The sequence below is a fragment of the Ambystoma mexicanum genome, chromosome 13 (assembly GCF_040938575.1).
Source record: "Ambystoma mexicanum isolate Mex_15411 chromosome 13, UKY_AmexF1_1, whole genome shotgun sequence".
In the NCBI taxonomy this organism is placed as follows: Eukaryota; Metazoa; Chordata; class Amphibia; order Caudata; family Ambystomatidae; genus Ambystoma; species Ambystoma mexicanum.
Window position 1 is genome coordinate 201,174,445 of NC_090938.1, and position 16,402 is coordinate 201,190,846.

General features: G+C 45.2%; 1 protein-coding gene across 3 annotated transcripts in view; it reads right to left on the minus strand.

Moving 5' to 3' along the window:
* Positions 1–16,402, minus strand: part of LOC138521085 (uncharacterized) — a 193,839-nt gene that overhangs the window by 36,572 nt on the left and 140,865 nt on the right. For all 3 annotated transcript variants that reach the window (XM_069633641.1, XM_069633643.1, XM_069633642.1), the window contains 2 exons: positions 6,861–6,920; positions 5,259–5,420 (listed from right to left, as the gene is read on the minus strand). In XM_069633641.1, the coding sequence (XP_069489742.1) occupies positions 5,259–5,420; positions 6,861–6,920 (222 nt within the window). The remainder of the gene's footprint in view (positions 1–5,258; positions 5,421–6,860; positions 6,921–16,402) is intronic.

A 16,402-nucleotide genomic window follows, 5' to 3' on the forward strand; every position in this document is an offset into this window, starting at 1 on the left:
CTCTGGCACTCCTACGGTGGCCCCTTTGACTTGCAGTCCCTCTCGATCTACCAAAGGAAGAGTAGTACTGAAAGGAACCTCCCCTCCATTGCTGTCCCCTAGGACAAAAAGGCGGAGGTTGGCGAACTGCACCACTCAACGACTTTGCGGCAGCTTTGGAGGTCTGCAACCTCTCCAGGCTCTCGTCAGCCTTGCTGCCAAAAAGATGTTCGCCATCAAAGGGCCTGCACATCAGGAGCAAACCCCGGCTTCTGCAACCACGCAAATCTGCGCATTACGGTGCTCGCCGCCATGGACCGGCTGACACAATCTGCCACGTCCAGACCTGACTGAACGGATTCACACATGGCATCCTTGCCATCCTGAACAAGAGCAAGAAAGACATCCCGTTCCTCCCCTTCGGGAATATGTTCAGCCGCCAAAGAGAGAATTCCACAGAGTATGAGTGAAACACGCTAAGGCACAAACAGAGTTGGCCTGTAAAGCCATACCCCCTGAAGAAAACACTTTCTTCGCCCAGCCATCAAAACGTTTGTCGTCCCTATCAGGAGGGATGGTAGGGTACAACGCCTGTTTTTCCCGGGGCCGTAGCCGCCTGCACCACCAAACTCTCCAGAGTGGGGGTAGCTGGGGTCGCTACTGGCAGGACCGTATTTTTTCGGCAAAGACTTGCCCACTGCCGGGAGAGTATGCGGAGCAGTCCAAGCCGCAGCCACCCTTCTTTGCAAGGCCATATGGAATGGCAGTACTGGGTCAGTTGGTGGACCTTGGTCCAAGAGATCTGTCAGGTCATCCTGCAGAAAATCTCCTGGTGGCGCAGACCACCCCAAGAATTCCGTGACTCTCGACATGAGGCGCCGGTACGAGGATTCAGCATGCGTACCCGGTTCAGGCCTGCCAAACTCAACCCCCAGGGAGGTGTCCAGACCTCTGGCATCATGCAAAGACTGAAGCAGGTCTTCTAACTGGCTATGACCAGATAATAGGTCATCAGGAACCTCCTCAGGAACCATACCATCATCATACCCTTTATCCACCTCAGAAATATAGTCAAGAGGCTGGAATAAATCCCTGGATGAGGGCACGCGTTTGGACTTGGCCAGAGCCTTCCTCAGGGTTTCCACCCGTCTCCGGGGCACCGTAGACAAATCCTCCTTGAAAGGCGTCGACGAAATTGGTGTCGAGCGTGGCACCGATGGCTTCGACACAGGCCTTGAGGGCAGAGCCTTGAGCGTGTCCTTCGACAGCCTCAGCAACGATGGGATCGATGGCTTCCTCAGAGGCAGAGCCTCGAGAGAGTCCTTCGACGGTCTCGGCGCCGAAGGCGTCGACGTCTTCTTCGAAGACCTCACAGGCTCCGACAGTCTTGATGGCGTCGAGGACTGGGACCTGGAGCGGGCATGGCTAGAGCGATCCGCCTTGTCCGACCGGAACCTCGAAGGTTCCCAGTGATCGCGACGACCGCTCGAGCCCGAAGGCGTGCAAACAGTGTCTCTAGCACGTTCCCTGCCAGCGTTATTCAACGGCTCGGACGGAACGGAGCCCTGTGACTGAAAATCACCATCATCTCCTTACGGAATGAATCCCATTCCGCAGGAGTGGAATGCTTGGTGGGACAAGCAACCCGCGACTGGCGGAGTCCTCAGACAAGGAAGGGGAAGGCGACCGATGACAGCGCTTCCGTGAGTGCCTCAAAGAGGCAGAGGAATGGCGGGACCCACTCCGGGATTGAGACCCCCTGGACTTACGCCAACGATGCAGAGAGTCACCCCTCGAATCGTCAGTCGAAAGCTCAGCGGATTTCGACTTCCGGGGCTTGGACACCTTACCAACAGAAAGCTTCTTCTTATGCTCCTGCAAAGCCTTCGAAGTTAACGACTGGCAATCGTCACAATCGTCCGTGGCATGGTCCTCACCGAGGCACCAGAGGCAGGCATCATGCGGGTCCGTCAGCGACATCTTGGAACCGCAGTCCCGACACTTCTTGAAACCCGGCCGCGGGTTAGAAGAAGAAGAAGACGAAGACATCATGAAAATCTTCACAAACAAACTGGTTCGAACCGATGGAACAACTCAGAAGAACCGAGGCGCGACGAGATCTCCAAAGCGAACACGTTCGTGGAAAAAACAGAACTAAGGCTACGGGCGTCGTGCGTCCTACTTATAACATCCGGTAACGTCGGCTCGACGAAGGCCCTCGAGGACAGCGTATCGACGTCATCGACGCAGGACGCAGACGCTGAAAATGTTCCGAAGCAGCACAGAGTGGTGATGACCTGTCATGGATATGGAATGCGTCGGAGGACCCAATCCCCTCGAAACACTATCATATATGTATCCCTGGATTTTGTCTACATTAGATAATCCTGATAACATCATTGATATAATTGCTAATTTCAAGGATTTAATGGGAGCTTTCTCTGAAGGTTTCATGCAGAAAAACAGGAGGAAGACCAGGCCCAATTAGGCATGCTGGTTTAATGAAGCCTGTTTACAAGCAAGGACTCACAAGATTATCCAGGCCAAAGCAAAATATCATGTAGCCTTGGGATAAGAGGAAAATGGAGCTAGACGAGGAAGAGTGGGAGGCCTTATTGGAGGCTGTTTCTGCACAAGGTTCCAAAAATGCATGCATTTGTTAATGAAGGGACAGTATATCAGAGAGCTGGCAGGATAACGGGCACCCACATGGAAGTGCAGGCATGGGTGGGCCATTTCTCTGGTTTGTACCGGGGGCCAACTTCCCTTTGCCAAATCTGATTTTTTGATCAGCATTGAGCTTTAATCTAAAGGAGGTATCTTTAGCTATTAATAAGCAAGCGTGTAACTGCGCTTTTAGTCCGGATGCCATACCGGCAAACCTTTTTCACAATCAGGTTGATCTCTGGGCACCATTGTTAACACTGGTTTTTAATGCTATTGAGTGGGTCATTATCCACCATCATGGAAATCCACCATTATTTTCCCCAATCTTTAAAAATGGGGGATCCGGACAGTCCTCTGTCGTAGAGACCGATTTCATTGATTGACACCTCATTTAAAATAGTTGGGCAAGTGCTATTGGGAGGCCTGGGTGTTTAACCATTCCATTCTGAAAAACATCCAATTTGGTTTAAGACCAGGTTTGGGTACTATGGAACAGGCCTTGCACCTATACCTCCTGGTGTTCAACTGTGTCTTCTGTAGGGGGGAGACCCTATTTCTCACTTTCATGGACCGGAGTGCGGCTTTATACAAAGTTAATAGTTCTAAGATGTGGCCCGTCCTCAGGGACATGGGGTGCCAATAGAGATTTGAACAGTGTTGCCGGCTGTTCATTGTGGAAATCGGGCACGTGTCCGTAGTGGACAAGAGGGGCAGTGTCCAGCTTGTTTTGATGGACCGACAGGGCTGTGTTTGGTCCCCGGTTTGGTTTACTTTGTACTTTAATGGAGTGCATGATTTTTTGGTGGAATCTCAGGCTGATTTTCTCAGGGTGGGAGTCAGGGCATTTCCTACATTAGCGTATGCTGATGATATGGTTTTGATTGCTAGAACGCATATTGCCCTACTGAAATTAATCAATGCCTATTGCACATTTATGAACAACTTAGATTTGGAAGTCAATTCCTTGAGGTCCGCTGTAATGGTTTGCTCATAGGGAAAAATATCTATGAAATTGAAGCCCATGGTTTGTTACGGAGCAGGTATTCTGCGGGTAAAATAATGTGAATATTTAGGCATTTGCATCTCAGAGACCGCAACGGGCTTAGCGTATCTTAATAAACAATAATGGGCAACTGGATATGATTATGAAGGTCTATGCGATTCAGACGTAAGCCGCTATCCTGTACGGTGCTCCCATGGGGGGCTTTATGCTATTTGAACATTCCTGGGTTACAGACTCAGGAGAAAAAATATTTTAAACTCCTATTGGGTCTCCTGGGGGCTGCTCCCAACTTTGCCGTCCACAATGAATTGGGAGCTGGCTTTTTAGAGGACCAATGGGCGTTAGCTCCAATCCTCTTTTGGTTGATTCTTTGGTCTAATGAGAAAGCGAGCCTAAAACGCTTTATTATAGAATTATTATTAACCAGGGATATTGGCACAAAACTTTTAGGCTAGCTTTCATAAGAAATTGTTTGACCGAAGCAAACCTACCGGCACTCCCCCTCACCCCCCACTACCCCCCAAGTAAATGTTTTTCTTCTGTGTACCTTCAACAATACAAGTGGTTGCTTGTTATGGCGGCCAAAGAGAAACGTTAGTGTATTGAGATGTTAATATCAAGGAATAGGCCCCTTGCTGTTATTAGCCTGTGGGCCAAATCCACCTCTATGTTATAATGAGTTCTAAAAAGGAGAATCGTTGGAATCCAGCCCTATGTTACAATGAGTTCTAAAAAGGAGGATCATTGGTTAATTATCCATGCCCGATTTGACAGCTTGTTGTTGAGAGATAACAGCAAAAACTGGAGAGGTTTTCCCACTTTACAACGTTTCCCAGCCTGTAGCGCCCCGTTGAAGATCTACGGCACGTGTTCTGTATGTCTGGCCCATTAGGACATCAGAAAGTCAACTATTTTCCCTGTATTACGGCACTTTAATCTCAGACTTCGGTCGGCATTACTTTCTCTTTTATTGGCTGATTGCCTATCTTGCATGGGCATGTTGCCTTTTTTTTTTTTTTAAATCATCTAGTTTTGTAGAAAGGCGGTTTTAAATACTCCATGATTGCATTTTTACTTTCGGTAGTTTTTATATTCTGTCTAAAACTGATCTAAGTAATGTGTTTGGAAATGTAACATTTTGTAATTTTATCATATGCTGAAGTTTGTATTTTATTGTTATGAATCTGAATTTGTTTTGCTTAATGGATTTTTCATCCAAATAAACATATTAGACTAACTGATATATATTTATTAATATAGTAAATATATGGGCATTAAATATACATATACTGATTGACATTTTTTTAAATTATTTTAGCCTTCAAAAAATGAATCACATTTTTCTGATACGATTTTTAACTTCATTTACTACATCAATCTGAATTCTAGGCGTGTAACAATCTCAAAAAATTGGAGTGGAGATTTTTTAATATCAGGGTGTAACTAGAGCATTTTGCAGCCTCTTTAGAAATCCCCTTGCAATAAACAGTAATGTTTCCCATTAAGATTGTGCAAAGTCTGCGAAACAATTCATTGTGATTTACTCAACTGTGTCCCTCAGGACACTTTGCCAGCCATGGTGGGTTAAAATCTCTTCTGGGTTCCTTACCTTGATGACAGTGTCTCCAGACAGGATGCAGCAATGTTGGGTCGCGTCAATGGCGCAGTCTCCATGGAGGACTGGCACGTAGCCCGAGATCAAGGCGTCCCTCACTCCGGCAGTGCTCGCTTGTGCAACCTGTCTGCTGGACATCTTCCAAGCTCCAAACGGCTACAGAGCAATGGGGAGAAGAACACAAACACATCAGTCATTGGAGCAGCTCTGAAGTGCGGGATTGGCCAGAGCATACAATGGTGTCCTATGTAATGGGGACAGCAATATAAAATAATATATAAGGTACAGAGCTACTAAAATCTGCCCACCCCCTAGTCTCAACCAGACACGTATACATAAAAAAAACAGGTCTTTGGATTAAGTTGAGTGATCTCGTTGCTGGATGTGTTCCTGATCTGGGGCTGACAAATGATATTTATTTTTACTATGGAGTACTATTAGTTGTGTATATCTATGGTGGGAGTCCATACTGCTTGGGATAATGCCCTTCGTCTTTGCCTCTGGCAATAACTTGGGGGTGGGCATTTCCCACGTTAACAAGCCTGCCATTCATCTTTAAGTTCTTAAAAAACAACCAAAAATAACAACGTAAATAATCTGTTATTGTTCATGTACAAGAAAGACCAATTGAGAACAAAGTCGGGGGGCTAGCACTGTGGTCGCTATGTGGGAAATATTGATAGCGCATCCCTGCTTTCTGTGCATGGTGGCCCAAGTCAGCAGAGAAGTTTTCGTGAGGCACTAATACAATGATGTCACGTGCCTACTTCTCTATAGTCCAGCATCAGCAAGCAACCTCTTCTCCAGTCGCTGCAGTCCCAATAAATGACAGCTATGTTCAAACTGTGCCTCCTGTGGTTCTGGACTGTGTTACAGCACTAAGTCCAAGTTTGCAATGGTTTACTCAGCATCTCCCATGTGCTTATACCAACCTGGCATACACATGTGCTCATGCCTGTTATAGCAATTAAGGGGATATGTTCCTTTTGTCATTTTCAAATTCATGTGCTGGTCAGTAAGTCGAACATTTAAAGAAATACTTTCCTATAAAGGTCTCAAATGAATATTTATTTTTAAAGAGCTTCCTCCAAAAACATCTTCATTCACTAAATCAAGGATTTACTAACACTGGAGGAATGCTGGAAGGCAGGGGTGTTGCTAGGTCTGGAAATGATCCGGGGCTATGCTAATGTCGCAACTTGAGGCTAGCTAGCCTTTTGGTTTTAGCCCCTGAGCTTCTATCCAGGGCTACAACCAAAAAACCTGGGGCTACAGCTCGGCCCTCCCCTAGCAATGCCTCTCATGGACGGTATGTGCGGGGGCTGGGACCCCACCACAATTACATAAAAAATAATTACAAAATAAACGAACAACAGCAAACAGCCCAACCTCCCTCTAAAAGTGCTAAAAACAGGGACACACCTTTTTTTAAAAAAAAGAATTACAAAATCAAATATACTGAAGTGATAAAATCCCTCAGGTGCAAAAAAACTGAAGATAAAAAGTATTCAGAAATAAGACACTGAGAAGTGATAATTGAGAATGATATTTTCATAAAAGAAATGAAAACAAGAATCCCGTCTGGGAGGTTCTTACCGAAATTCCCACAGCCGGAATACCTTCTTTCACCAGCTGCTCAGTCACCAGGTGGTTCAACTAAAATTGAAAGAATAAGTCTTTGAGACTCTGAGCAATCAGGCAAAAAAGAATTGAGAGCGACTTTAGCATTATAAACACATGATAAAAATAGGAGTGGTGTAACACCAAAAGGTTGCGCAGTTGTGATCATTTAGAGCTAGCTCGACATGAGAACAATAGTCCAAGAATCTCAACCTGCACAACACACTATATTCGATTAGGAGAGGGGTCTGAAATCTTTGGCCCTCCAGATATTTTGGACTACAACTACGATCAGTCTTATCCAGCATAGTCAACGGTGAAGCATCCTGTGAGTCCAAAACATCTGTAGAGCCACAGGTTACAGTACCCTGGACTAGGAGTAAGCGTCAACATTTTTCAGCAAGAGATGTTGGGCATGTATATACTGAACAGAAAATGTGATGAGATGATAATGGTTGAATGGGTGTTAAATAGGACATTACCCCATAAATACCACTGGTACCAATGTAAGAGAGTATTTAGTTAACCCAACAGTCAAAATCAATGGTATTGGGACTATGAATGCTGTGACTTGTAAGCCAGTGTGCTAAGGGGGCAGACAATGGTTGCCGTTACACACCAGTTGCCACAGTGTCACTAAATGACTATCACTCTACAGTAGTACAGGGATGAGTTGTGTACAAAACACCTACTCAGCCCCATACTACTACTAAACCAGCAGTGATCCCAATCATAAAGGTGAAACAGACACAGTCCAACAGGTATACCACCTTAACCTCTTGTGGTAATTTGAGCCAGGGCGGGCTATACTCATCATGAGGGAGGCGAGCTAGCACAGACAATGCCAAACCTTACTAATGGGGAGCCAAAATAAGAGAATATCCAATCACGGTTAGGAGACTAACTTAAAATACAAACAGACTAATTAAAATAATATTTACGGTCATAGATGTCTTTAAAAAAGGTAAAGTGTGGAAAGGTAATTTAACTACGGCCCTTTCAGGCAGGGCAGGAGGCCATAACCCCTACAAATACCCGTTAGCCTTGTTCTTGAGGCTCGACATCATCAGAAAAAACATCTGAGTGCTTTTCTTTCATTTAAGACAGTGTGAGAAATCAAAGGGTGTCTCACTTACTAGTCCCCGGGGATCTCTTTCTCAGGTGGCCAGGACACTGCCATCGCCTTTGGATCCAGACCGTGGGGGTGGACCAGTGCAGGAAGATCACCTGGGAGAGGGGTCTTCGGGGAGTGGGGGTGAGACGTGGTATTCCCCCCTTTCCCGTACCCATGCCACATCCTATTTTATAGGATTCTCCAATGTCCCAACTACCCCCCCCTCCCTATCTGCACAAACACTGGGGCGAGGAAGAGGCCGATAGAGTAAAGAGGCTACCCCTTACATATCTCATTGGGCATGACCCGCTAATCGGGTCAGGCAAAGTCAGGCACTTTACTTTAATCACATACATATGATACCCATTAGCTCTCCTCACACAGATAAAAGGTGGAACATAGAGACACACTCTGAGCAAGGTGGCACACGAGAATAGGCCAAGTCTCCACTGGAGACAATTGCTTCTATGGCAGTGATTCACAACATGCGGCACGTGGGCCAAATGCAGCCCTTCAGGACACTATTTATGGGCCACACAGTCACAGAAGTTTAATGTTGAAGTGTTGCTAGGCCTAAAGTCAGTCACTAGTTCTGTCATGCAGGTTTGCGAGGCCTCTGTGGCCAGTTTTTTCTTTGCAACATGGTACATGCAGTTTTAATTCTACTTAAAAGCATGATTTCACTCCCATAATACAAAAAGATCAAGCTGGTAATGCCATTAAAAGGCTATGTATCGAGTGTTATAGGAGAAAAGTAATAACTAAAAAAGTACACCTAAAATAAATGTCTTTTGTTTTTCCAACTCCATTTCATGCACCTATGCCCCTACCACCCACTAATTCCCATGGATAGTTTGGCTCACCACATGGGACTTGTGTGGTACATTCGGCCCTTCAGCTTAACAAGTTGTGAACACCTGTGGGGTAGTGTGGGCTTCAGAAGGCCCAGTGATGCCATTGGTTCTACACCAGTGATCGGCTCATGCGAAAAACAGGCTAGCAATGGTCGAGTCAACGTCTCCAAGGAGGTGTTGTCTTTTCAACTAGGCAATTCTTCACTGGCGAATGGCTCAAAAGTAGAGCACAAGCAGGAAATGGTTGAGTCATCCACCTGACAGCTAAAATCAGATCGAAAAAAGCACTAAGTTATGTTATGTTATTGGGCATTTGTATAGCACCTTTCGCCACTGGCATGATTTCATTGCTCTGTGTGGGTTGAACGCTCTCGTACACCGTAGTCCAGGTCAGTGGAAAATTAAGGTGGTAAGTAGTGCATGTGTGCACTCAGCATATGTGCAGCAAGCCCAGAATTTGTGGTGGGTAGCTGCCCTCTAATGCTAGGAATGGTGTGGAGGTTGTGTTAGACCAGTAGTATGTGTGCAGCTAGGCCGAATTGTCTTGGGTCACTGCATTCTAGCAAAGGAGTCGTTTGTATACGGGATTATGTGTGCTGCTAGGCCGATTTCTTCGTAGGGTATAGCTGTGTTCTAAATATAGTTTAGGGTGCATGGTGGTGTATAACCATGAGTGAAGCTAGGCCTACGTTAATCATGGGGGATGGCCGCATTGTAATTGTTTTTTGGTGCAGAGGAGAGAGTTCGCATATTGGTAGGTATGTGTGAGTATAAGTGAGGTCGGAAGAGGTCCCCTGTCCCAGATTACCTTCTTGGGCCTGCCGATATAACTTTTGCTCTCTATTTTAGAGGTTTGGTGCTTTAGCTCTCCAGGGACGTCTCGGTCTGTGTGTGGAGTCAATTTTGCCAAGCATGGCCGTATCTACATATCAATGTTGAGTTTGGCCGTTTCCCAAACCTGCTGTACCAGATTAGCTTCACCCTGCTTTGGAGTGTTGAGCGTTTAGGTCTAGGCATGACAGGAGCAATGAAGGGTAGTAGCCATCCTAGTGGTAATAGTCCTGGTGCATTAGTGGGCCAAGAGATTGCAGATCTACAGTCTGCCATCCCCGTGTCTACTTGAGCAGGCAACTGCTTATGGGTCAACACCTTCTTGGTGAGCAATTACATCCCGTTCTGTTCTGTCCGAATTTTGAGTACTTCCTAGATACATGCTTGGGTACTCAATGAACCTGTAAGGTCCGGCATCAAAACCAGGCTGTGCTGTTAGTGCTGTGCCTGTCTGACATTTTTTAGGTACAGCGGATGGCTGAGTATTCCAGGTGTAGTGTACGGTTTGAGTATTAGGCGACAGCTCATTGTTGTCACTTACAAGAGCTTGCATCGCCAGACTCCTCACCTGGTTTAGGAGCATAGTACATCGACAGAGAAATAAACCCAGTTAAGTCATAATGTTAGAACATAAGTGCTAATAGGCCCAGGGTTCCAAGTTGCGGGTATTCATTGACTACGGATGGTTGAGAATTCCTTTACTAGTTTATGGTTTGAGTTGTGAGTAACACTGCATCATTGTCCCTCATGATATACGAACTTGTCTGAGACATCACCTGATCGGAGAGCATAGTGCATACCTGGTAGAGGACAAAGCAGTGTTAAAAAGCAACGCTGGGTTCCTTCAGCGGATACAAAAAAAATCTCAAAAGAGGTTGAGTTGGCTCAAAAGTAGATTGAAGCTTAAAAACTGCGTTCAGGTCTGTTCTGGGGGGGGAGGTAATCACCAAGTGCAAGGTATGGCCTTGTTCTGCACTTCCCAGCCAGGAAAGTTGTGAGAGACACTGTTTAGTAGGATCCTGTATACAGTGCAAAACATAGGGGGGTCTGGGAAAACTTTCTGCCAGCACGAACACAGCCCATCGACTTGTTCTTGGGTGGATGGCCCCTGGGAGAGTCTCAACCAAGTCTTTAGCACACTGTTCTTTTAACAGGGAAGAAATGTCCCCGCATATCAGTCTTTGTCCTGCCCAGGGGCAGTCCAGCACCGAAATGCAAGGCAATTCTCCCCTGAACATGAGTACCACAGCAACCCCATACACGTGTTTCAGCCTAGTTGGGCATCATCAGTGAGATGAAGCTGTGCCTCTCTAAGAGCAGTGAGCAAGGGGTCCACGTCTGGATTCCCCTGGTAATTTAGGGTGAGACCCAAAGTTACCTGGTATGCAAAACAGAGGGGGGTCCGGGAAAACTTTCTAGCAGCACGTTATTGTAAATAACGGGAAGAAGAATGATGATGATGAAAGAGTAAAAATTAATACTTCCCGTTCTGGAACCAATAGTACTGTGACGAAGAAGACTGAAACAAGAATGAAGAGTGTTCAAGAAGCAGCGAGGATGGACTACAATCCTCCGGTGGGGAGGACCAATAACCTGTAATAAAAAGGGAAGAGAGAAATGAATCCCGGGAGCTACAAAATCAGTCAAGTCGTGACTGAACTAGGAAAACAAAAGATCATCCGTCGGGAAGAAGGCAAAAGGTGTTGTGGCCAGAAGCCTTGAAGCCTGAGGCCAACAAGCAGAGGGGAAGAAAACCCCCAAGTAGGAGTAGCTGGCAAGAGTGGTGGTGCGACCCTGGATGGGTGGACTGGAGAGTCCGACAACTAAACTGAGACCATTGGACCCTTGAAGCCACAGAGAAGAACACAAAGCAGGCAGACCGAGAAACCAAGCTGTCCTAGCAACGCACAAAGTCCTGCTCCTGCGAACAGGCCCAGTGACACCAACCCACGACAAGCAAGGTAACAAGGACAGATGGAGACTTGGAAGGGAACGCAGCAATAAAGAATACTGTCAGCCTACTTGTCCCAGTGAGTGGTCCAAAGTTAAGAAGAGTGACAACCACACTAGGACTCGGCCTACTCGTCCCAGTGGGTGGTTAAAAGATAAAAACCACTTTGAAACCCATACTACTCATCTCAGTGAGATAAGAACTGGACAAGAGAATTAGTATTGGATCTAGCGTTACCGCTACTCGGTCTGGTGCCATTGACGCCGGATCACGAGTAGTGGTGCAGCAGTAAGTTCCGATTGGGGTTGGGGGCACCATTACCACCAGCAGTAGCAGCCCCATCGGTAATAGCGCCAGAAACGGCTGAAAACAGACAGAAAGCTTGATTTTTACCTCCAGCAAAACGCTGGAGGTAAAACTCCAAACTTTCCGCCCACCTCAAGATTGGGCAGACCCTTAAATGTGCCAGTAACAGCGTTACCACCACTTTTAAGGGCTACCACCCAATTCATGATGAGGCCCAAAAAGTGAAGAACTGTAGCAACAGAGAGAGAAAGAACCACAAAAAGAGGGAATCAGTCCCCCTAGTTTTTCCAGGAATTCCAAAGTTAACCAGGCTCAGGAGGAAAGACCGGCCAAAGGAACAAGCTTGGGAAATCAAGACTGGGAAAAGTTCCCTACAAGACCTAAACCAATTACTTCATGAGATAGGCAAGCAATAGCTCAAGATTGCATACTTAAGCAATAATCCCCGAGATGCAGGGGCATTACTGAGTCAGGTAAAGCCCTGGGGCCCATAGTTACAGGTCTGAGCGAAGGATACAAGGTAGACAAAGAGAAATTACCGTATTGCCAGGAAGAGGTGCTGTACATAGGACAGTTAATCTCTCAAAAAGGGAGAAATGTGTCACCGGAGAGAACAGAAGTGATCATGAAAACTCCAACACCTGACACAGTGAGGCAAATGCAACAATTTTTAAACCTATGTAATTATTGCAGGGCCTGGGTTTTTTACTACAGTACATATATTAAAACAATCACTTTTAAAAGGACTCAAGGAAGCACAGAAAGGTTAAAATAAAAGAACATTGTCAAATGAGATGACTGAAGGATTTGAAGATTTAAAAAGGGTGATTTGTACATTGCCAGTGTTAGGGATTCCGGATTATAATAAATTTTACTTATTCTCACATTCAAATGGAGAAGAAATGACAGCAGTCCTCACACAGAAGACAACATTAGGACATGGACATTAACCATTTGCTTATTATTGTGGGATTGTAGACACAATACTGAAAGGGCATTACCCTTGCGAACAAGCTTTAGCTACTGCTGCTTTCGCTATTAAAAAAGCTGCAAATATTACAAGCATTCCTCACTTGCCTTTTTTAGAGAAACCTAAAAGCACATTGACTACAAAAAGCGTCAGGTTATGAAGTGATTATTTCAAACCCAGCGATCAAAATTGTTAGATGTAGAGTAGTGAATCCAGCACCATTCACAGCAGAGCCAGCAGGGAAGGAGGACTATGTACAGGACTGCACAACGTACACAGAGTTTTATGACAATATTCTCCATGTTATGGAGAATGATCTCGGAGGGGTGGAAATTCTATTCACGGGCGGTTCTTAGAAAACTGATCAAACGACAGGAGAAAGATATACTGGATCAGCAGTAGTGAAGTTAAAATGTGATGGCGAATTTGAAGTAGTAACAAGTGCAAGACTGCCTTCACATTGCCCGGCACAGGCTACAGAATTAGTGGCACTTAACGGCACACTTCAGAGATAGGGGAATGAGGAAGTGATAGTGTACTCTGACTCTGGCTATGTGACATCAACCATTCATGCAGGGTTGTCACACTGGAAAAGGATGGGTTTCCTCCGCGCATAAGGTACACAAGAGCAACATGTGTCTTCTTTTGGACAAGTTTATGAAAATACGAAAGCACCCGTTGGCCATCGCCATGGTGAAATGTGCAGCCCATACTAAGAGGGCAGACATGATTTCTCACGGTAACAAAGCCACAGATGTTGAAGCCAAAAGAGCAGCATATTTTCCAAATATTTCAAATTTTGAAGTAGAAAATGCTAAGCAAATATCACAATGTTGCATGCTGATAAAAGAAGGTTTCAATAGGTTATCCATTATACATCACAGGAGGAGCGGGATTTAAGGAAGAGACGGGGTTTTCTTTATCCCACACTGATGCTCTATGGACACAAGATAGTACTGGAAAGCCAGTTATGCCTCTAGCATTATTGAAAGTTGCGCTGGATCAGCTTACCTATCCTGCGCATAAACCAGAGAGAATCTTTCTGCCATGATTGCAGAAGACTGGTTTTCACCAGATTTGTAAGAACACGTTGCACAGTTTATTGTGAAGAAGTTCAAAGCGGGAGAAACCTTGTGAATAGTGAGGAGCAATCCCAGACCCAATGGTCCCTTTCAGCATCTAAATATAGATTATGTGGATATATTACAAATATGCAATGGTTATCGATACATGTTAGTGGTAGAATGTCCCTTTTCCAGGTGAATTGAGGCAGGTCCATGTACGTACCCCGATGCCACATGTGCTGCCAAATTTCTCATGCGTGAGGTGTTTCCTAGATGGGGTGTGCGCGAAATCCTGCGGCCTGATAATGGACCGCATTTTGTAAATTAATTGAACAGGTAACTCTTCTATTAGGCATAAAGCACAAGTTTTCATCTGCCTATCGCCCACATGCGAAAGGTATTCGTGAGAGATTAAACAGACTTGTTAAGAAAAGGATAGCCAAGATCAAAATAACTTTGAAGAAGGGATGGCTACATTGCCTACCCCTTGGATTGTTCGCACTGAGGAACTAACCTGGCTCAGATCACCACCCGACTCCTCATGAGGTGGTGACTGTGGTGACTGGACGCTGCATGAGAGTGCCCCTTGCTCCTGCCACAGGAATAAAAACAGATGCCCATAGTATAGGGAAAACCTTAGGGGATGAGATGCATGATTATCTAACAAATATGACTGCTAGTTTTTCTTTTATTTCTCAACAGATCAAAAATCGAAGAGAAGGGTCGAAGAAGATTGATGATGACAGCCAAGCAGTTGATCCTATTGACTTGCTAAAGCAACCTAGTTTGTACCTAGGGGGCCAAGTGCTTGTGAAAAGCTTTGTACACACTTAGAATAAGTCCCGTTTTGAAGAACCGTACCTGTTGAGGGGGTCCCTCCTACTGCTGTGAAACTCAAGGGAGGAGGAGCTTGGCTGCACCTGAATGATGTAGAGCTTTACAAATGAGACGCTCGCCCCTCCTGCACCCGCTGACAATGAAGCAAGAGAAGTAGTTCCGCACATGCAAACTAGATCAGCTACCAAGAGCCAACAAAGAACGGAAGAAGAAAAAACAACTTGAACTTTTAGTGAGTCCCAAGTTGGAAGTAAAGCAAACACCATGCAGCAGTGTTCAACAAAACTGTTCCAGTTAGGTTTAAAAGAGACAATGGCCCTCATTACAGGTCCGGCGGTAACCGTGCCGGTAAAACTGGCAGGCAGCCGCCGGACCTGTAGTGAATTACCGCTGCCTGACTTGCCAGAAACACTGTGACATTACGGTCGAGTAAGTCACGCGGTCATTGTTAGTCCCCATTTTCATTTGAGTTCCATAGGACTCAATGGGAATGTGGACCGTGGAAATACCGGCACTGTAATTAAGGTGCCGGTGTTTCCGCGAAAGTCTGTGGGCGAGTGCCGATCTGCCCGCCAGGACAGAGGGAGGAACTGCACCCGCCCGCAGACTTGTTCTTTGCTGGTCCGGAATCAACAGTGCCAGTAAGCTTACCGGCACCGTTGTTTCCGGACTGGCAATCTTGTAATGAGGGCCAATGTGTTAAAAATGAAAAGAACATGAAGTTTGCACATGACACTTCTCTGCTGCCTGTAACATTACACACTTTCCTATTTAATGTTTTCGTATACATGCTTCGATCTGATCCAGCCTTAGCGAGACGGCACGTTGATGTCAAATTTTTAGGAAATCCTAAGAACAGTCCTATTATTTTCAGGTGCATCATTGCAATCATATTACCATTTTTGTTTCAAAAGTATGGTTTATAAATGCAAATTAAATTACATGTTGAATTAAAGAAAATGGGAATCTTCCATTATATACGATACACATTAATAGGAAGAAGACCAATTACTGTACAGGATATAATTCGACACATGGATATTCTGGCAACACTTCTTGTAGTTACATTTTGCACAATGCGTTCTGTTTACTTTCTCATGCTTATAAAATTTCGCCAAATTATGTTTTATAATACAAATGTTCATTGCTGACATTCCACTGGCTTTGACTGCAGTAAAGTGTTTTCCCCAAAGATAAATTGTCAACACATAAGTTGGGCGATTTACGCCAATGATTTGGTGCTAGTAGACTCTACTCAAATTGGACCCCAGAGGCTCTTAACAGCGATGCACATGTATACTGAATGGAACGATCTAGCCATAAACATAAGTAAAACGTAAATAATGAAGTTTGGCTCTAAGGTAGGACCAAGAAACAAAAACTTTAGATGGTCATTAGCTGAGAATTTAATTGAGATAACGACAGAAATTTGATACTTATGCATGCTCTTCAATAACCCAATCCGAGAATGGGAATGGTCCCAAGACCTGATTAGAAGGATGACCACCTTCTCCCTCAAAGGTGCAAAATTACATTCAAAATATGGGAAATTTACAATCATGCCTGTTCGAATGTTGTATCTGGAGAAAGT